Below are 22,951 nucleotides of genomic sequence, written 5' to 3'. Positions count from 1 at the left end.
GGTTTTGTAAATGCATGCTCATATTTGGTGTATAACATTTTGCAATCAACAGACACCATAACATGTCATGTGTACAAGTATCACACCTGCCTGTCTGTGTAATTACATAATGTGACAGAGACAGAACTCGGGTGCACGAGCCATAAATCAATGCGTTTTGTTTATGGTGTATAGCCTGATGGGTGATGGCTAGCGAAGGTTTTCCGTCTTGAAATGTCGAACGCCTCACTGGTTGAGGCATAGCTGAGTAGATCTAGAGCAGTAAGGTCACCAAAGACCTCTACAGTAACCATCATAGATGTGGTAAGACCACTACTCCAACCATGAGGTCCCTCCCCTATCTTGTGATTGTGAAGTGGGGACAGACAGACAGACAGACAGACAGACAATACTTTATGAGCTTGAAATGGATTCGTTTTGGTTCACAGAGCTTGACAAAAATACAAATGAATAACAACATAGAAATATGATATTCCTTAAAAAAAACAGAGGTAAATATGTGCTTAAATATAATTAAACGAATAAGACGATACCTGGACATTCAACATTTGTTTAAAATTGCAATACTTTGAGGTACAAAAGAGCTTGTTTAGTCTTGGTGATTGGCACTGTAATAGCGGCGGCCCGAAGGTAAAAGCTTATACTCTAGATTTAAACAATGTGTTGTGTCATTAATGATTTTTTCAGACGTTGAAAACTACTGTTGGAATTTTGTGCATTCATATTTTGGAAGTTTGGTGATATCCCTGGATACAATTTCATAATGGATACAGTTTTGTGCACCTTGGATTACAAAAGATATCTCAACTCATTTCACATTAAGGTGAGTTAACCAACTTCATTTTTGTTCCCTATTTCGCCTTGCAATCCGAGCGTTAGTGTTTACCGCGAAACGAAAGAGTAAATATTAACCGGCTTCGTTCGTCTAATGGCTCTTGCTGAAAAACAAAGTAAAATAATGATTTTTGAACAAATGTGTTGATTGAATGTCATGTTAATCAGTTTTCAGAATAAAATAGGCCTTATCATAAGTTCACAATATTATTTACAAGTACCGCGAAACAACGTGGTCGCAGGCAAGCTCATTCCGGGCCATATAATATGCTCAATGATTTCTCCAAACATGTGATTTTATTATAAGAAAAATGGCTCATTTACATAAAATGACACGCCTACCAAACCATTAGCCAATCAGCATAGAGCACTCCCAAATAGCTGTCAATCAACCAAGCTAACATCGGGTGGCGAATCAGAGCGGAACAACACAACGTGACGCGTTCCGTTAACGGCAAAGTTTCAAGTTCAAACATTTGAATTATTACCAGCGAACTGAAAGACACAGTTTGAAAAGTGAGAATTGGAAACGAAGCCCGATGACATGAAGTTAGTGGAACTGAGATTGTTAGTGGCAGCAGTATTTGCGCAAGTGGAAAGGGGCTGTGATGTGACTGGGATTGCGATGCCATGAACTGATGTTTCAACGTGCGCATGCTCTTGTCGAGGCGTTACAATGGCGGAAAGCGTCTCGCTAATTCTTAGTTTTTGAGTAGTCGTTGTGTGGCGACTATAACTACGCACGGAACTTTCATTCCTATGGCCACCCATAAACATTATGTGACGAAGTTCAAAGCCAGCGTCACTCATGGCTTGGATTGCTGTGGCGCGAAGGCAATGAGCAGTGTATGACTGGCATTGCGACCTATGTCAGACATGAAACGAGTGAACTGGTATTTTATGACTGGGGTTGCTGTATACCAAATGTTGTGTGCGTCTGGGGAACAAAGTGCATCTTTATTACAGTGCGAAAAAAGTGATCCGGCATTTGGGTCACTTTTGTCAAGGAGCTGGCGAAGTGCATTGACGGGACATTAATTTTTTATCATTCGTCGCGTACATTCGTTTGTCGCTTCATCGCTGCTGAGACCATCCTGGATGTTTTTTTATTTAGTTTCGTGGGACAGTGGGTCATATTCAACATTGCTACCATCTACCGCAAATTCAAAGGATGTGGGCGTAAGCTGCTGGTGAAATTCAATTTTCATCAGATCACTTGTTTCAATGATTGATTTGTGTTGTGTGGGACGTGACAAGCCATGTTGTACATTGTACTTTAATTTAGCATCAAACATATCATTTGCAGACTTAAACTGCTTATCTCTTACAATGTCAATATCTCTCCCGATGTCATTTATGTGTCTTTTCAGGGCAGAACGAACATTTTTTAAAGTGTTCTTGTGATACTCGGCAGCATGTGCAGCCGGCATATTTTCACATCTTGTTTCCTGGTTTTTAGGCTGTGCCTCAGTGTAGAAAAATCTCAACTTTGTGTTAAGTTCCTCTGGTGTAATTGTTGAAAAATCCACAGTCCTCCCCTCGCTCTCGAACGACCAATCTAAATAAACAGAACGAAAACAATATCTAGAAACCTGACTATGACAGACCCAACTATGTAAACTATGAACTAGGTAACTTTATAGCAAATCATTTTTCTCGGTTAGATCTACATAATTTAATCTCATTCTGATAATTGTTCCATTTTTAAAAATACAACTTTGTGCTGATGAACTGTGTTTCGTTTTGAGAAAATATACGTAGGATGGAATTTGAAAATAATATTTATAAGAATTGTGTATATCAACCTTGGAATAGTTTAACATCCCATTTTGTGTTTCTTTTTGTGATGTTGATTGCTTGTAGTCGTCCATTCGAAGTAAATCATTATTTGATAAACGTTTGAAACGATGTGTTTGGGATGGCTTATCAGCGACTTGCATTGCACACGTTATCTCGTGATTTGCCGATGTTTTTGTAGATCTGGTTGATGCTGTTATCTCTAACAAACTTTCAATTTCTTCCAGGTCTAAATCATCCGGAAAATCAATGTTATCCGTGCTAAGAGTTGCAACGTTTGCATTTCCGTAGATTGATCTACGAAAATCGACTCAAAATAGACCGATCCAGTCTGTCAATCAAAACTGGCGCATGCGTCAATTTTGGCCAATCAGCAGGCCGGGCGCGCTGCGTGGATTTGTCAGACTTATTTCCGGGGTCAAACGATGCCTCCGAAGCGATGTGCTTCGAATTATGCCATTTACACTCGCTATATCTATTACATTTTGCTGTGATTTGATGCGTACCTTTAACAAAACCATTACGATCAAGACCAAAAAATTGAGGCGGATCAAGGAATGCGATAGGCCTATCGAGCATTTAAATGTCGGCACCGTCGTTGACGAAACCTACGTCTGCTCGAAGGTGAGAATTTACACGAATTTACACACTTTCGCACATATGCAAAAGCATTACCAATAGATGACAACAAATAGCAGTTTAGGATTTTGCAAGTGTTATAAACACGGACAGTTCTTGTAACTACAAAATTGTTTTTGCTTCACGTTTTTACTCACTACTGGGCATTGAGTTGGTACACCATAAACCTGAAACGAGACAGGCGAGAAAGCCGTGACACAATGTAAACAAATCTGACAGCGAGCTGATTTCGGTTAGGGTCAACCGAAATAGCAAAACTTGTTACATTAAAGAACAATGTGGTGGATATGGTTGCATTCGCGATTAGATATTCTTAAGTTTGTCACACATTTTAGGATGTTTTAAAGTTTCAAAAGCACAATCTGAAGGCCTTTGTACAGTACAGTAACTGCTAATAGTGCAAAATATTCGAGGAGTAATATTTTTTTATCCAAACGGAAATATTGTCAGTGTCAGCAGTTGCCTATCACGCAATATCCAAACATCAAAATTAGTTCAAATGAGTGTCTATAGCACCATGTCTTAAATATTTCAGAATTTCTATAAAGAGATTGGACCTTGAATTGATTTAGCTTACTCCATGTGGATCGGAGACGAAAACTATGTGAGAAGAATAGTGACTTTCTGGAATATCGGACGGAGTGAAATATAAGTTTTTTTCCTAACTATGAGAACATTATTTGTTTTGATTTTTTTGTCACAGCATAATTTTTTTACATGTAGGATAGGGGTTGGGGTGGGGGGTGGGTACATTGGTACATTTTAGGAGTAATAACATAGTTCTGTTATTTTAATTATAATTCACTGGAAATGATAGCAAGGTATGTTCTAAGAATCTTGCCTCCTTCAAGAAACATGGAAAGGTAATAAAATAGATAATAATCCAATCAATTATAAATAATTACTTAATTGACTCACATATCAGATTCATGTGAATTTAAGGCAGAACTAGGCAAACAAACACTATATACATATCATGGCTGAACAACCACTTGGTACTAAGATAGCTAGTTTGTTTTAAGATATATTTAGTCTTTAAATAATATTGTAGCGGAGGAATGCACAGTGGAAGTCTTTATTGAAAAAAATAGACTAAAAGGAAACACACCAAACTAAACGAACTGAAAGGGTCCTAGAAAACTATGTGCAAGTAAAATTAAACTGGGTGGCTTTAGGTAGTATTTCAACCTTAGGCCAAAACTAAATTATGGTAAATATTATTTACATTGAAAATCAACTAAATGAACTGAAGGGACCCAGAAAACTGAACTAGAAATGTCTTCACAAAATGCAGTAAATTTCAGGCCTGTTTGAAATATGCTCAACTAATGTTTAATTGTCTTAATACTAAATTTCTAAATGCTGAATGTCTAACAATTGGGCTCAAGAAACTAAGACAATCACGATACTGTCAACACAAGTTTTCACCTTGAGATTTTAAGACCCAACTAAACTAACTGACCACATGTGTTTGTCCCCTGTCCTATCCCATGTGGATCCCGTGCATTTTTTTGATATGCATGCCTTTTGGTGCGTTTGGGTGTCACGTTATGATATGTACATGAACAGTTTCCAACATGGATGCATTTTGGCGAATCCCTTCTGAACATATCCCCCTCCATGATAACATACTGTTTATCATGAGACAACATTTTTAACTAACAAAACTATTTACATTTCAGATTATTTACAACCTGAGAATGTTCCTGAAATTCTGTCATGATTCTTTATTCACCATTCCATTCTAATGGACAGATTTTGGTGATTGGTCTGGTGAATTTCTTCCTTCCCACCTGGACATCCACCACCCTGACATGACCATCTGCACCAGGATGAGTTCCAACAATCCTTCCAAGTGGCCAACATCCTCGTTGAGTTTCAGGCGACACTACAATTACAACATCACCAACTTGATAATCTCTGCTGGACCTGCACCATTTTCGGGCGCAGATTTAATGTTGGCAACCACTCACGCATCCATCTTCTCCAAAAGTGTCTGAGAAGTTCTTGAATGCGGCGCCAACGTTTCCTTGGGTTGTATGGAGAACAATCAATGTCAGGAGCTAAACTTCCTCCAAGCAATCCATGAAGGAAATGACTTGGCGGAGGGGAACATTGTCATCTGGATGAGAGCTCTGATAAGTCAGAGGTCTTGAATTGAGAAGATCCTCCGCACCAATAAATGCAGTCATAAGCTCCTCATCTGAAAGGTCTCCTTTTGCTAAAATTCCACATATGGCTCGTTTTGCTGATTTGATAAGGGATTCGTACACTCCACCAAAATGAGGAGCTGAAGGTGGATTGAATTTCCAATTGATACCTCTGTTAGCCAAGGAACCCTTCACCTTATCAGAGTCCAGATTGCTTTGAACCAATGCTTTTAGTTCTTTTGCAGCTTTAACAAAGTTGGTGCCATTGTCTGAAAGTACCTCTTTAGGTATTCCTTGTCGACTTGTCATTCGAAAGAATGCATTAAGAAAAGAATCTGCATCCAAGCCAAAAGCAATTTCTAGGTGGACTGCCCTTGTTGTGAGGCAAGTAAATAAACATAAATATCTCTTTGTACGACGTTTGCCTCTCCCTTGAATGGTAATGAAGGGACCAGCAAAGTCTACAGCTACTTGTTCAAAAGCTTTGGACGATCTTACTCGAGCCTTGGGAAGATTTGCCATTATCTGAGTAGACGGCTTGGTGTACCTCCGTTTACACCAGGCACATTCACGTTCCCACTCGCGGATCTCCTCACGAGCAGAGATTACCCAAAATCTAGCTGCCAAAGCTGCCAAAGTGCCATTGGTGCCCAAATGACAATTCTTTTCATGGTGGTGTTTGACAATCAACTTTGTTGTCCAGTGTCTCCTTGGAAGGATGATGGGACATCGTGCTTCATAAGGCATATCATCAGAAAACTGCAGTCTCCCACTTGATCTAATCAGACCATTTTCATCAAGAAATGGTTTGAGACTGAGTAACTTGCTTTTTGCTGATACAGACCTTCCCTTTGACAAAGCTGCATACTCATCAGGAAATGATTGTTTCTGACAATCTAACAAAATCAGAGTCTCTGCATCCTGTAATTCCTCAACATCTAATTCTCCAAATGTTCTTTTGGAGCTGGTCAAACGAACATTGTTGAGGAATCTACATGTCCAAGCCATTATGCGGCAAAGTCTCTTCCAGTCTGAAAAATTGGAAGAGTCTAATCTCCAATTTGATCTGTCAATCTCTGTCAAAAACGTAACAGAGACAGGCAAACTGGGTAGTTTGCATTCAGAAGTTTCAGTGTTGTGAAACCTTTCTGGTTGTTCAGGCCATTCATCTTCACAATGGCTAATGAAATCTGGTCCATTTTGCCAAGTTTTGCTGTTCAAAAATTGAAGTATTGAACCTCTAGAGATAACATCTGCTGGGTTGATACTTGTTGGAATATATTTCACTGGGAAGGCATTGTGTTCTCATGAATAAAACCAACCCGATTAGCAACAAATTGCTTAAAGCATCTGCTTTGGTTTCTTATCCAACTCAGGACGTTCTGGCTATCTGACCAGAAGACCATAGATGATAGCTCACATTTCAAAGCATCAGCCACTGCCAAAGCCAACTTAACTCCAAGAACAGCTGCTAGTAGTTCCATTCGTGGTATGCTAAGAGCTTTTAAAGGTGCTACTCGACCTTTTGAAGCAACAAGATGACCACAAATGTTTTTTGCGTTTGCATCAACACTATACACCACAGCGCCATATGCTTTCTCTGAGGCATCGACAAAAACATGAAATTTTACATCATCAATGTTGTTTCTTGTCAAGATGCACCTTTTGAATGATAAAGATGTCAAGTCTTTCATTTCATCGTACCACTGACAACATCTGCTGTCAATGTCTTGGTCAAGGCTTTGATCCCAATCAACACCCAGTAGCCACATATCTTGCAACAGCATTTTTGCTCGGACAGTAAAAGGAGCAAGAAGGCCTAAAGGGTCAAACAGCCGAGCTGTCTCTCTAAGGAAACTTCTCTTTGTAAAAGATTGCACTTCTGTAGTGCTACTTTGAGCAAATCTGAAAAGATCCCGTTCAGGATCCCAAATAAGACCCAGTGTCTTGAGTTGAGGCAGCTTGGACATGCAAATATTGACTTCTTTGAGTCTATCTTCAATAGGAATGTTTTCCATGACAATCAAGGAATTGGGATACCCATTTTCTTGCGTGCATGCCTGCCAAATTCCAAAGTTCCATGAGTTCGTGATACAGTTTGACCGCTTTGCTATCTGTCTCAACTGAATCCAAACTATCATCCATGTACGTTGAGGCATTAACAGTCTCTGTTGCAAGAGGAAACTCAGTTACATGATGTTTTGCATGTCTCTGTGTTACATACTGAGCTAGGAATGGTGAACAGTTCATTCCGAAAATGACCCTAGAAAACTCGTGATACCTCGGGTGGTCTACTTTATCTTTTCGCCAAAGAAACCTACAGAATTTTCGATCTTCTTCCGAAATTTCAATCTGCAAATACATTTCGGCAATGTCGCAGACAATTGCTACTGCATGTCTACTAAATCTAAGCAAAATGGCGAACAAATCGTTTTGTAGTTTTGGCCCAGCGTGTATAACATCATTCAATGACACACCTTTCTTTGCAGAAGCATCAAAGACTATTCTAACTTTTGTTGTATCCCTATCAAGCTTTACAACAGGGAAATGAGGTAAGTACCATTGTGTTTCAGCTTTTTTTCAGACACCTTCCTGATGTACCCTTTAGCTTCATACTGCTCTATCACATCTGAATAAGCCTCTGCAATAGCCTCATCTTTACTCAATTTCTTCTCAGTGTGAATCAAGCGGTTCTGTGCCATGTTAAAATTGTTATGAAGAGTGTGAACATTGTCACGCCATGGTATACTCACCTGATACCGGCCATTGCTGTAACAAAGACTGTTTTCTACAGATTTTACAACCTTTTCATCCTCAATGCTGATATTTTTACCTGGATGTGGAAGTGAGTCAACCTCCCAAAATGTATGCATAAGTTCTTCTAAAGAACTCTCTTGTTTATCTTCATTTCTTTGGACAAAGAAGGAGTTCGATGTTGATCCAGCTAACTGATTTATGCTGCCAATGCAACACCAACCCAGTGGCGTATGTCTGGCTATAGGCTCACCTGGACGTCCGCTGACGTCTTTTTGGAACAATGCAGGACTGCATAATCAACGCCTATCAAAATATCTACCTTTGGACGTGAAGGGAGTTTTGGAAATGGTATGTCGTTCAAGTGAGGGTAATGTGTTTTGTACTGCTGCCAATCAATCACTTCTAATGAACCAGTGACCTTGAAGCTGTCAAGCCTGTCATCATCATGTCAACAGAGCCATCAACACTCTCCAAACCAAACTCAACTAAACAACTATCAAAGGTTTGTTTCCGGTTGTTTAACACATTAACACATACCTTTTCCTGAGTTCCATGAAGACCTAATTCTGCAGCTATGTCATCGTTGATGTATGTCTGCGTACTTGCATCATCTAACAATGCATTTACAGTTATTCTTCTGTTACCATTCTTCAGTACAACTGGAATTGTTCTCAATGCACAGAAATGCCGATTTACATTGCTGGTTGACATGGTGACAGTATCCTGTTTTGATCACTCTCCTTTTAAGCAAAGTACTGTCGTTGTTTTCCAATATTTGATCAGATGACTTTCTATTGAAAGCATGCAACAAATGATGATGGTTAGCTTTACATCCATCAATACCACAAGTCTCATTCATACTGCATGCTTTCCCTACATGATTTGGCCCCAAACAACGAAAACAGAGTCTTAGTTGTTTGGCCTTAGCCCAACGACTGGCAACATCTAAATTTTTAATTTCATACAGTTTTGTGCAGTATGATTTGTGCCCTGGCATATGTGACAACGAAAGGTGACAACATTTGATCAGCACCAAAGAATGAATCAGATTTTGACCAACCCTTATTCTCAGATCGTGACTTGTCAGATAATCCATGTTTTGTTTCACTGGCAATTGTGAAAACTCAAATTCCTGCAACACCCATTCCCTGAGGGTTTCAACAGACTCTTGTCTTTGTTGTTCAAAATGAACCGTTGGTACTGCACGAGCATCGACTCAGTCATCTTTTGCTTTAAAATTACATACAAACAGCCGTCACTGAGTTCCTCCACCTTGTCATTTTCCCTAAGGTTAACAACCACAACATCTAACATGTCTGCAAATCTCTCAAAGTCTTTAATCTTACCTGACGTATTGGTCTGAAATTTGCAATTTCCTCCAGCTGCAAAGATATCTGCCTACGTTTACCCCCATACTTTCTGTCAAGTTTTTCCAGGGCAATATTATAAGCAGAAGAACTATGACCTAATTTTGAGATGAGTTGTGCTGCTTCACCTGACAAATACTGTTTTAATTGGAGGAGTTTGTACTCATTTGTGACAGGTGCACTGTCTACACATGCTATAAATGCAGCACGCCAACTGTCATACATCTGAACCTTACCTGAGAAAGTCGGGATAGAAACCCGCTTTAATTGACGCCATAAGTCCTGCCCAATCTGTGGACTCTTGTTGCCAATACCTACTTCTTGGTCTAATTGAACAGGAGCAGAGGTATTCTCGTGAGTTACATTTGTAGGTTTTACATTTGCAGTATCTACATTGTTTAATACAGACTGACTGCCTTGCTTCACTTGCTTTGAAACTGCTTTATCCTTGAACAAGTTTGCAACACCTGAATAGCCACTGTGTGACGACGCAGTAGAACTAAAAGTGTTGTTTAAAAACACTTGCGCTTTAGTGACCACTTCATCAATCGTCTCAATTGTGTCTATTTCTTTGTTTGTTTTCTTACAGTTTTCAAGATCTCCAGCTGAGTGGTAGACAAGTGCTAGGTCACAGATAATGTTTACGACTTTACTTTGTAATGAACAAACCTGATCTATTGCTCCTCTAATAGTCTTGCGACTGGGATACTCTTGTTCCAACAAATCTGACAGTTTGTTTGTTGCCTTCGTTAAAGCCGTTTTAGCAGCCCCTTTTTTTCTTTTAAGGTCGGCTATCTTTGAATCAGATTCAAGTTTACTAACTGGCACTTCTTCTTTGACTAAAGACATTGCTATATTGTTTCACAACCTAATGTACAATGTGATCTAAACACCTAAATATATGGGCTAAAATGAGTTTCAAACCACGCTCTGCTACCAAAATGTAGCGGAGGAATGCACAGTGGAAGTCTTTATTGAAAAAAATAGACTAAAAGGAAACACACCAAACTAAACGAACTGAAAGGGTCCTAGAAAACTATGTGCAAGTAAAATTAAACTGGGTGGCTTTAGGTAGTATTTCAACCTTAGGCCAAAACTAAATTATGGTAAATATTATTTACATTGAAAATCAACTAAATGAACTGAAGGGACCCAGAAAACTGAACTAGAAATGTCTTCACAAAATGCAGTAAATTTCAGGCCTGTTTGAAATATGCTCAACTAATGTTTAATTGTCTTAATACTAAATTTCTAAATGCTGAATGTCTAACAATTGGGCTCAAGAAACTAAGACAATCACGATACTGTCAACACAAGTTTTCACCTTGAGATTTTAAGACCCAACTAAACTAACTGACCACATGTGTTTGTCCCCTGTCCTATCCCATGTGGATCCCGTGCATTTTTGATATGCATGCCGTTTTTGGTGCGTTTGGGTGTCACGTTATGATATGTACATGAACAGTTTCAAACATGGATGCATTTTGGCGAATCCCTTCTGAACAGTATGTTTTCCCTTAACTTTGTTAGGACTTTTACCAAATTTTAAGCAACTTTAATATAATTTTGATGACACTAGTAAGTATCTCAGGAAAGGAAATACATGTAGATCACAATTAGTGTTATGTCCCTAAGGGATATGGTCTCAGATCTATAAGATTATCATTGTTTAAGAAGCAATAATGTCAATATGTAATTTTATTGACAAAAAGCTTTAAACTTTGAATATATTCTTTGCCTCTTATTTACATTAGTAGTTAGCAGTTCAATATATCTGAAGAAAAAGCAGTATATTTGTATGTTGTGTAACATTTTATTTCAATGCTAGTTAATTGGTCGGATAACTGTGGATCCTCTGTTCAAAGATTTTGCATCACATGTTTCCTATTTATGGAAGATGTGTCAGTGTACAGGCGCAGACTGTATCTTGGATTCTTTGTGTTTATGGTGGTGTGACATACCTGTAGATAAATGCTGGCAGTTCATGAAGTCCAGTATAGTGGAGGTTTGTAGATTAGGATTCCACAAGAAAGTACACATAGAAAAATAAATTGGAAAGGATTATTAAAAAATGGATTTCCTTATATTCAATGTCATTTTAGGATGGTGTACAGATTTTGAAGAGAGAAATTTTACTAAGAATAGCTGCAGATTAGCTGCTGAATATTTGCTTCTGGGTATGTCCTGATACATCCATGGAAACATACTGTGTCAACAGGTCCAGTAACGTTTTCCAGATAATATATAGATACAGACAAACAAGGTGGACGAAGTAAGACGGGATACTGTTTTCCTGCGTTGTTCCTTGAAAGGTAGAAACCAATGTTTTCACAAACTTCTAATTTAACTAAATTTGAACAACGGATAAATAAATAAAGGTGGCATGCGCAGTTTTGACAATCTTTTATAGATACCGAAACGATCTGCAACTTGAACATGTGGTTGTGTTCACGGTTTTTATAATATTACGATGGGAATTGTTTAGAAAAAACAACATAATTCAGTTACCTTGCCCCTGCTAATATCTTAGACGTACGTGAATTGCCGGATAGATTATTTGGTAGAAAATACGCTTCCCAATCTCAGTAGCTGGCTGAGACGATTTTTCATCGGGCATGTAGATCTAACTACATTTTCACTCGCCAATGTATACAACCTGTCAACTAAAATATATTGAAAATAAAATACGTGTAACTTTCCTTTTTAAATATCATTCACAAACGACGGATACCAAAGTACAACAAACAGAATTCACCAACAACATTCTCAATCATGTACGTTTCGCCGGCGGTGACGCCATTGTGATTAGTCCGTGGTTGTCCCCACTAACGTCAAAAACGAAGTGGGCGGGGCTTATCGGACGGGACTGGATCGGTCTATTCCCCAGGGCCCCGTTTCACAAAGCTCTCGTAGGCCTAAGATCTCGTAACTTTACTCGTAGCAGTCGTATCTCCTATACTGTAACATATGAGATACGACTGCTACGAGAAAAGTTACGAGATCTTAGGCTTACGAGAGCTTTGTGAAACGGGGCCCAGATCAAAACTTCCGTACTTGGAATCGGCCATCTTGTTGGAATGTAAACAAGACAAGTTGCAGACGACTGTTCGCTGACTGCACGTGGTAACCACTGTAACCAGTCAAATAATGTATTATGACAAACACTTTTTTATTAAATAAACACTTTATTAACGTTCATGGATAATTTTCAGTTGTTTGTTTATGTTAACCACAATGTACCACTTCAATGTTTATCCAAAGTTCATTAAGGTACCCGAGTGCAAAGGAATTCCCTCGCTGTGTAAAGGTATTCCCCGACATTCCTCAGGTCCGAAAGTAGTCCGGTTCGGTGGGCGTGGCTTATTCTTTTAGATTCATTGGGAAATGAAATCAAAAGAAATGTTCCCAGTTAACCAATCAGATTGCCAGAATTTTAATGAACACAATAAAAATTTAATTATTTTTTATTGATCTTTATTGTCCATACATCTCATGTGAAAAATCCTACAAAAATGGCACCGTCAGGACCCAAAGAAACAAACAAAACAGATAAAGTGACAACCGTACATAAAATATTCACTTTTGGTGGAAAAAATGAAATCCTTAAATCACAAATGTGTCCTTATCAATGCTGATTGGTGGAAACAAAATTTAAGGTCAAGGGTGTTCATAGTGATTTTATAAATAAAAAAATAGTGGAGAAAAAAGAGCCCGATATGGAATACATTCTCCCAAAACATGCATTAATGTCTTTGCACTCAGTATGTCAACCACAAATTCAAAGGAGAAGTGTTGAAGGAACTAAGTGGAAGATGTGTTTGTATTGAATAGTTGCATATGCAGTGAGTGAGAGTACAAGTTTCCTGTTTTGTGTAATATGTTGCAAGGTATTATTTATTATGCATTTCCTTTTTTCTTTAAAATAAGAAAGTTTCATTAGAGTAATAAGACATTTTCCCCACAAAATCAAATTTTCAAAAACATATTTCATCATAACAAAACTATTAAACCAAGTCTAGCTCTAAATATAGTTATTACACATCTTCCATTTACCACAGCCTGTAGTGCACATACTATTTCCCATCATTGTAGATGGAATTTGCTTCAAATCAACGTAAACTGAGGGTACCCTCATGACCTGGGTTTCAGCCCTCACTGACTGAGGTCGGGATGAGTTATCCGCCCTTACCTTGAGCATTGGTACCATATTCCTGGTATATCCTACGTATTCTTGGAAATGCATAAATTATTAACGTGGCAACTCGCTTTTCAGTCGCCATATATCTTCATTCATAAGAAACGGCAGTCTACGTACAGAGATTTTGTTGGTAAGAGCTCCGCCCGTAACCCCCGCTTGAAATGTATTCTATTTATTATCCCCCCGCAACAACGAAGTTGCGGGCGATATAGAAACGAGTTCCGTCCGTCCGTGCGTCCGTCACACGTTGTCCGAAGCATATCTCCTAAACTATCCGTGATAGCTTAACCAAAACTTGCTACACATGTCATCCATAATCCCTACATGTGCCTTTTGTGGGGTTAGGCCCAGATGCGAATGTTGTTTTTCGGTTTCCATGGAAACATGACTTAGGCTGTGTCTATGAGGATGTCATCTTGTCCGGTGCAGATCTCCCAAACTATACATGCTAGCTTCATCAAACTTGGTACATATGTCAAGCATGATCCTAAGATGTGCCTTTTGGGGTTTAGACCCAGATATGAATTTTATTTTTTGTGGTTTCCATGGAAACGTGACTTAAGCTGTGACTATGAGGATGTCATCTTGTCCGGTGCAGATCTCCCAAACTATACATGCTAGCTTCATCAAACTTGGTACATATGTCAAGCATGATCCTAAGATGTGCCTTTTGGGGTTTAGACCCAGATATGAATTTTATTTTTTGTGGTTTCCATGGAAACGTGACTTAGGCTGTGACTATGAGGATGTCATCTTGTTGCATTTCCATGGCAACAAGTTAGGTTTCAACTGGTAGTGCTCCTTTCTGGAACAGATCTAAAAAACCTTTCAATACTCTCCTTCCACTTTGCTGTATACACTCCAAAACATTTGACATAAATATAACTAGTAGACATATTCATAAAGGTTATTTTGCCGTTGAGGGGGATATTCATAACTTTGTCTTCTTGTTATGTTTACATAGAGGGGTGAGGGTATAGGGTTATGTTTAGGGTAAGGCAGGCTTTCTATAAAAACAATCTGTTCTTAAGCATAGAATGATAGCAAATGGGGGTTATGGGCAGAAATCTTTCCCATGATAGTCCAGCATAGAGCTAGATGACTTTGCACATGAACTAGGTCTTGTTTGTCATGTACTGATAGTTCTCTGTTACTTCAGGTAGCTGGCCATGTCCTTGCTAGTTGACAATGATGACACATGTATTTTTGTCGGAGGGTTAAGGAGAGACCTGCCACCTCATGAGTTGAAAGGTAACCTAACCATCTTGTTCACATGCCTCGGCCTCGGCGTCGGCCGCTCCCTCGACATCAGAAGACTCCATATAGACGTCATCAACAACAAGAAAACAGACTACTGCTATGCATTTGTTGATCTGCAACATGTTGACACAGTGAAGTACGTTCTTCATCGCTTGAGTTCTGAGACTAACCGAGCAGGTGTCAATTTTCACTTCACCTCAATACAAGACCCATACAAGCATCTCAAGGTTGAGAAGAAGAAACCACCAAAACAACCCCCACGGCGAATAGTTGACCGCAGTCACAATGGTGCTTACAGTGGCACCGAACCACAGTTCTCATTGGCTGATAAGGTCAAGAAACTTCCATTCTCAAGTCCGACTCATCAGGGCAATCATGCACAGACTTCAACCAAGGGTCTGGCGAAACAAACATCAAAACCAGTCTTACCACCACTTGAAAGTGTTCAGGTGTCCATGGCTACATCAGTCAGTGGACTGGGTCCCAATGCACCAAAGCGTTTCTATCATTACCGGGAAACTTTAGGCAATGAGACTCGGACTGCTGAGTTCAAACAGGGAGGGTTTGTTGCAAGTGAACACATTTTACAGGAAACTATTGGGAAGTATGTATGTGGATTTCTCAACACAAATGGTGGGACATTGTTCATCGGTGTAGACAATGATGGTAGGTGAATCTTCAAGGACATTAGAAACAAAGAAAATGTGTGTTTTCACCAAAGTCAAATGTTTTAATATTTTTTTTGGCAGTTGGCATTTTGTTAACAGATAAATAGCAATATCTAAACCTTGGTTAATGTCTCTGTCATAAAAGTGTGCATCTTTACTTGTTTGAAACATGATACTGAGTGTTGTGTTAGACATGGCTGGCCATACGGCCATATTGAAAATATCATTTATTAAGGCCAAAATGTGGTTGTGTTGTGCTCATGTGATGTTATTGTCCACAGGCTATGTAGTTGGTGTTGTGTGCAACCAGCAAGATGAGGACAAACACCGACTGTCCATAGATCATGCCATCAAGTCCATAAGTCCAACATTGCTACCCAACCTGTACACTGTCGACTTTGTACCAGTCCTGGATAAAGCCAACTCTTTCTCCTGTGAGTCAGTTTGCCAACCTGTGTATGGAATGCTAAAACATATAAAATACATGAGAGAATGTTTTATATGTAATTTGAAATTTTGAACAGCTGAATGTTTGTTATGATGTTACAACACCAGATTGTGCTACAGACAACATAGAAAACATGACACTACTAATCTTGGACATGCTAAATAGTCATTCTAATTTAACTCATATCTTTGTTCTCAATTACCTCTTAGCAAAGATCTAAGAAGATCCTATTACAGGACCTTAAATTTTGACTGACAGGAAGTCGACATTGACTGATCAGAAAGCAGATTTGTCAAGCAGTAGTTAAGACTGATCACTTCCATTCCAGACTATGCTTTAGAAGTTTCAATCTGATCAGTAGAAAATGTTAGCATGTCTAATACATAGCCTAGATTGTGTGGCAGTACATACCAGAGGAAATGTCTCTTCCATATCCATTGTTTATCCCACTGAAGCAAGTAATAGACGAATAGTTTGATGGAATCTCATATAGCTTGTAACTGTCATTCAGAATACTCCATATTAACCATTTTGAGGTTGCATGAATAGTAAACACATTCTGTCACTTACTTAATATAGTTATCAACACTCTGATTGACTGGAAGAAAGGTTCTGTGATGGAATGCCCTGAGATCTTAGTTTAGTGATAGTGAGAATGATTGAATAGGTGCATGGTCCTCTCTGCATGTCTTTCACATGTTTTGTGAAAACATTTTTTGTTATTAATTGTGTATTATACATCCATACCCTTGATGGATGAATATCTAAAATCCCACCTCTCCCTTCTGATTCTGATTGGTCCATCAGAGGTTTCAAATCATCATAACCACCTCTGATGTAAACAGCTGATTTTACATCTGGAACACTGCAGGTGCTATTATCTAGTAAAAGCTATTTCTTTCTATTCACAGTCATTGTCTTGCGGCATTTTGAAATGAGATAACTTACAATGAAGATCCGAGTTAGAATTGGTCTTCAGCAACCCATGCATAGATTGATGCTCATAATGTTTATCACTGGATAGTCTGGTCTAGATTATTTAGACTGCTGGTATATAACTGGGATGTTGCTGAGTGCATGAAACAACAACAATTTACAATGAGTTACGTCTGTTATGACATAACAGTTATGTATGAAGAAATAAACCTTGCAGGGCTACTTCGTATTGAAATGCAACGTATCACAAAGCTACATACTTTCAATCTCTGTAACATATGCAAGTAAAGTATGTTGATGTAATAAATATATGTTTGATGATATACTGAGAGAAACAAATGAAGGATCACATGAAAATTCAAGTGTTCCTTTAATATTTTCCAGTTTTCATCACTAGCTTTGAATATCACTGTGGGAGAAAATGTGAGAAACAAATAGAGGAGCACTGCCATGAAGTGGCATTCCCTTTTTTGTTTTCTTTCACTATATAAACCTCAGTTCTTAGAAACTTTGACCGGAGTGTATCTCTTAAAGTTTACATGCAAGGTTAGCCAAACTTCACACACATGTTGATCATTAACCATTGATGCCTTTTGCTATATTGAAGTTTATCAGAATTTTATATTTTCTATGGAAACAGGACTTGGTGCAAAATGTGTTTGATGGTTATCTTGTCCAGAGCGTATCTCTGAAGCTATACATTCTAGTCACATTGTATTTACCAATATCAGCCATTTCCAAGTACCAGAGTGGGAAGCAGGGGTATGTGAGCAGTGCTCACATTTACACTTGTTTGATACTAACATCTATGTCAAAGTAATCGGATTAGGATATACTAAATGATCTAAGCACCTTAAACGAGCAAAATATTCTAAAGTAGGATGTTAAACCCCATCTCACCTCACCTCACATCTTGCACCTTAATGCTTTCGCATTTGCATATCTGTGACTACTAAATCATGATTAAATGACAATTAGAACTGACTGTCAGAACCGATCTTAGATGTGATCTGTGTTGCAGCGAATTTAAAGGTCCTAGAGGTGAAGGTGAAGGACCCAGATGATCATGGTGAGCTGTACCTGTACCATGGTGAGGCCTTTCTGCGTCGGGATGGCAGTATTCAGATGCTGAAAGCCCGGGAAGTACGAGACTGGGAGAGACAGGTGATGGTCATGCGTAATTTAAAGATATGGTATTATATCATGCCAGATATATGTTTTTTTCTATGATACGATGACATACTGTATTGATATTTTGAAAACAGCATGATTCTTATCATAACATTCTATTTCCAATTGTGTATGTATCCGTTATGACCATATTGGGTTGTCATATGCATTGGTCATGTGCAAGTCGTCATATGGAGTCGGCATGTGCAGTGGTCTGATGGAGTCTTCATATGAAGTCAGAGGTACAGATAAGCTGCGTATCTGTGTAAATAACGCAATATTGATGTCAAAACTCAATTCCTATTAAGTCTATTGCGTACAAGTACGCTTGAATTTTGTAAATACTCAATATCTTACAATGTTACATGCGTACACACTAAATGTCAAATCATAGCGGTTGATAGATAAAATAACTGAGGTATATTGAGAGGTTCTATTTCAGGACATGAACTTGACAACTTGCAGTCTTTCTTATCATTTCTCATATGACAGATCAAATATAAATAACAAACACTAATATTAAACTTCTTTAGAAATAGATTTTTAAAATTAATGGAAAATTAATTTGGTTACTCAAAGGAAAATTAGGATACCCAATTGAGATGAACACAAGCGAGTACATAGCTCAATTACCTAAAAATCTGTAGCTCTGCAAAGTGGTCATATGGAGTGGTCATACTGAGTGACCAAGTGGAGCAGCAATATTGAGTGGTCATGTAGATCAGCTATACTGACTGGCCAAATGGAGTGGCCATATGGAGTGAATGAGTGAGTTTAGTTTTATGCTGTGCTCAGCAGTATTCCAGCTATATGGCGATGGTCTGCAAATAATCGAGTCTTGACCACACAATCCAGTGATCAACAGCACGGGCATCAATCTATGCCATTGGGATACGATGACAGGTGTCAACCAAGTCAGCGAGCCTGACCACCCGATCCCGTTAGTCGCCTCTGATGACAAGCATGGGTTACTGAAGATCAATTCTAACCCGGATCTTCATGGGTCCCATATTGGGTGGCCATGTAGAGGGGTCATACTGAGTGGTAACATGAAGTGATCATATAGACCAGTCAAACAAAATGTTGGTATGCTGTCAACTCCAGATATATCAAGTTGGTTATTTCAGTTGATGTGAATACGAGGCCAGGTGGTTCATATATATATTGGATGTAAAACCATGATGGGCAATACGGTTGGGATGAGGCCAAATTTACTACTTCTTGTCAGTTTTTATACGATCACCTATCACAATACGAGGGCTGGTCAAAAAGTTCTAAGCCTACATAACTTCTAGACTGGTGACACCAACTAATCTTAGGAGTGTTGTTGGACAGTGTTCTTCATCAGCATTTCCAGTCATTTTACTCAAATAGATCAACTAGTTCGAAAGCAACAGGTCCTTGAAGCCGACTGGGGTATACATATCTCCTTCAACGTGAGAGATGGAACACTGTGCTGTTACCAAGATTTTGACACATGAGCATGGAGCATGATTTTGAAAATTTTAAAAGTAGATTAGTAACAGGGGATGAAACATGGATTTATCATTACGATCCGGAGTCAAAACGTCAATCCATAGAGTGGCACCACCCCACTTCTCCTCCACCCAAGAAGTTCAAGTCTTCAAGGTCAGTGAAGAAAGTTGTGGCCACAGTGTTCTGGGATGCGAAGGGCATCATCCATGTTGACTACCTGGAGAGTCAAAAGACTATCACTGGTGCCTACTACGCTGATCTACTCCACAGATTGAGAGCATCTATCAAAGAAAAGCGCCGTGGTTTGTTGAGGGATGGAGTTCTGATTTTACATGACAATGCTTCGTCTCACACCTCTCGATTGGCAAAGTCTGCAGTACATCAATGTGGCTTCGAAGAACTTCCTCATCCTCCATATTCACCTGACCTGGCCCCAAGCGACTTTCACCTATTTCCAAAATTGAAGGAACATCTCCGTCGAAAACGCTATGCCGGTAATGACGAGCTCAAATCTGCTGTAAACGACTATTTGACAGGACTTCCAGAAGAGTTCTACTCACATGGAATTGAGCAACTGAAACACCGAGAAGTGCATTGCAATCAAGGGTGATTATGTGGAAAAATAAAATATTAAAATCTGACCAAATCGTTGGTTGTCTGTGTTAGGCTGAGAACTTTTTGACCAGCCCTCATATCACTGTAGATCACAGAAGAGTGAACAAACTTGTGTCAAGGCATTTAGAAGGTGGTACATGTTATAAACAAGGGAGATAATTCAGATTTAATGTTTCTGTGTTAGTACTAACGCCATGAATATCAGGCATGTGATCTCATCACTGTCTTTACATGACTTTCTTTATAATGGTTATACAATGAAGTGGAATTATCTCCCTTTGAATAAGATTACAGAGATCGCATAGTGATGATTACGAGCATTGAAGAATTGTTTCTATAGTTTGCTGTGTAATTCAGTCTAGTCCCTTTCAAGACTGTCCCTTACTACATGTATTCCAGAACAAGGTTTGTTCTTCCGTGTTCATCTGTCTGACTTATATTATGATAAGGGTCTTGGGTCCCAGTGATGGTTCCGGTGAAACCCCTTATCTAACTGGCGTGCTGGTCTGCTTGGGGGAATTAACTCAGCAAAAGAGTCCGAAGTCACAAGAAGCTAATCACACTTTTATTTACAAGAACGGAGTAACTTGGGGTGGCCACAGAGAGTCGGTACAACCCTCTGGGCTGAGGGCTAGAGCTGACCTGTGTTGGGAGTCTAAACCCTACTGATGGACAAATGCAGTTAGAGACATTTTATCTACAATTAAAACAATAAAGAGATTACGATTGGTTCACTGATACAAAAATGGGTGTAACCTACATTAGCCTATCAAATACAGAATATACAAAATGGGGTGTGTCCTTCAATGACCAGACAGGGCAATTACTCTTAATCCTGTTAATCCTATTTTAACTGGCACTAATCTCGATGGCACTTTTACTGGATGCTTACCCTGGGCTAGATCTTAACGAGCCTAATCTGATGTGTCAATTACAGGTGCTTGGATTACAATAGATGTATTTAATCGTCTGGTCATAACTCTGAATTACTGAAAGGATTGCTAACAGCTTGAGTCCTCAATACCTTAGGCTAGGATTTTATCTTGAATATCTGTGAAATTGTGTAGCCGTAATTTATGCCTTTTTCAATAATATGTCTGTGAGATGAGTTTTACAACTTTTGACTGGAGTCTTTCTCTAAGCTATTACTAATATTCTATTTTTATATTTTCCTAATATCTGAATCCTAATATATTGCTTGTAGTGGTAATAATGAATAATGAATTTTGCATGAATTATTATTCCATGATACTTAACTCCACAGAAAAGGGAGAAGTCTCAGGAAGGCCGGGAAGAAGTCATGGTGAAGCTGATGGAGAAGACAAATGAGCTGCAGGACCTACAGAAGCAGATGTTGGAGGTAGTGCGAAGGAACAAGAAGTCCAATGTCTGCTCTGTTATGTAGCCCGGAACCTTCAGCAATGTCTTGTGTCAGTTTTGTAAGGATGATCAGCCTTGATACTTTTACGTCTGTGTGATTTAGAACTCATTTATTTTTCAAAAACAACATGATTACAGTTGTATAAAGAGTTTAAAGGAAATATTTAATGGTTAATGACGGTTAAATGGAGAACTATACTGTATGGATGTATGTATTTCCTGACTTACTAGTTGTGCAGGCTGACCAGGTCAGGTGAAGGTCACAGCTTCAGAATCTTCATTATGTCAATACATTGTCAGATATGTAGAACATATTTTGTTGTTGTTTAGGTGTGATTGTGTGTTATTGGCCTTTGGTGCACCTAGACACATATTAAAGCTGTGTATCGTGGCCTAAGGGGCGAGACGACATATCCCGATACTAGTTTAATGAGGCGAGACGATATATCATGAAAGTATTGGCAAGGAACCTGCGAGACGATTATCATACAGTGATGGCGATACGATACTTATCCCGATACTTTACAATCCTAAAAATAGGACATATATGATAGATAAAATGACTGGATCTTTATTTGTTATTCAGCAGAACATGTGTTACATTCACACACTTAAAAGGATGTTCATGTAATAAAGTTTCAGCATTTAATGCTAAAGAAAGTACAATCAAACATATTCAGTATACCTTGCTCTAGGTTTCCCTTGGAAAGTTGTGTTTCTGCACCAATGCTTGCACAAGCAATGTATGCAGTAATTTATACCAGAATCAAGGATTATGGGTTGTTGATTATACAAAATGGGTGTGCCCTATAATAACCAATGAAATGACCAGACAGTGGGGAGTAAGCATCCCAGCAATTCTAATTCAACTGGCACTAATCTTGTTGACACATTTACTGGATGCTTGGATACGTACTCTGGGCTAGATCTTAACAAGCCTAAATTGATGTGTCTAGGGGTTGAGCCCTTATTACCTTAGTCTAGGATTTAACTAGAAACATCTGTGAAATTGTGCAGTCATAACTTATACCTTTTTCAATAGTATGTCTGTGAGATGAGTTTTATTACTTTTGACGGGAGTCTTTCTCTAAGCTATTACTGATCATGATGACACTAATAATCTATATTTATATTTTCCTAATATCTGAATCCTAATATATATCGCTTGTAGTGGTAATAATTAATAATTAACTTTCGTATGAAATTTTTTCCATGAAAACTTCCCCTCTGTCTGAAAAAGTTTGGTCCCCAAGCTT

At 38.7% G+C, this 22,951-nt stretch overlaps 1 protein-coding gene across 2 annotated transcripts; it reads left to right on the top strand.

Annotated features, from left to right (window-relative positions):
- The first annotated feature begins 13,720 nt into the window (after positions 1–13,720).
- LOC124273068 lies at positions 13,721–21,861 on the top strand. 2 transcript variants are annotated; one of them, XM_046708280.1, is made up of 5 exons: positions 13,721–13,872; positions 14,902–15,668; positions 15,952–16,104; positions 18,076–18,218; positions 21,580–21,861. In XM_046708280.1, the coding sequence occupies exons 2-5, from the start codon at positions 14,912–14,914 to the stop codon at positions 21,718–21,720; spliced, it is 1,194 nt and encodes a 397-aa protein (XP_046564236.1). In that variant the 5' UTR covers positions 13,721–13,872; positions 14,902–14,911; the 3' UTR covers positions 21,721–21,861. The 2 variants fall into 2 exon arrangements, with proteins under 2 accessions (XP_046564236.1, XP_046564237.1); XM_046708281.1 differs by lacking the exon at positions 13,721–13,872 and having other exon boundaries at positions 14,665–15,668.
- The last annotated feature ends 1,090 nt before the right edge of the window (positions 21,862–22,951 follow it).

This window comes from Haliotis rubra, unplaced genomic scaffold (assembly GCF_003918875.1).
Source record: "Haliotis rubra isolate DU_JTF1 unplaced genomic scaffold, ASM391887v1 Scf176, whole genome shotgun sequence".
In the NCBI taxonomy this organism is placed as follows: domain Eukaryota; kingdom Metazoa; phylum Mollusca; class Gastropoda; order Lepetellida; family Haliotidae; genus Haliotis; species Haliotis rubra.
Note: the sequence above shows the minus strand (reverse complement) of the source record. Positions and strands in the feature narration are given on the sequence as shown.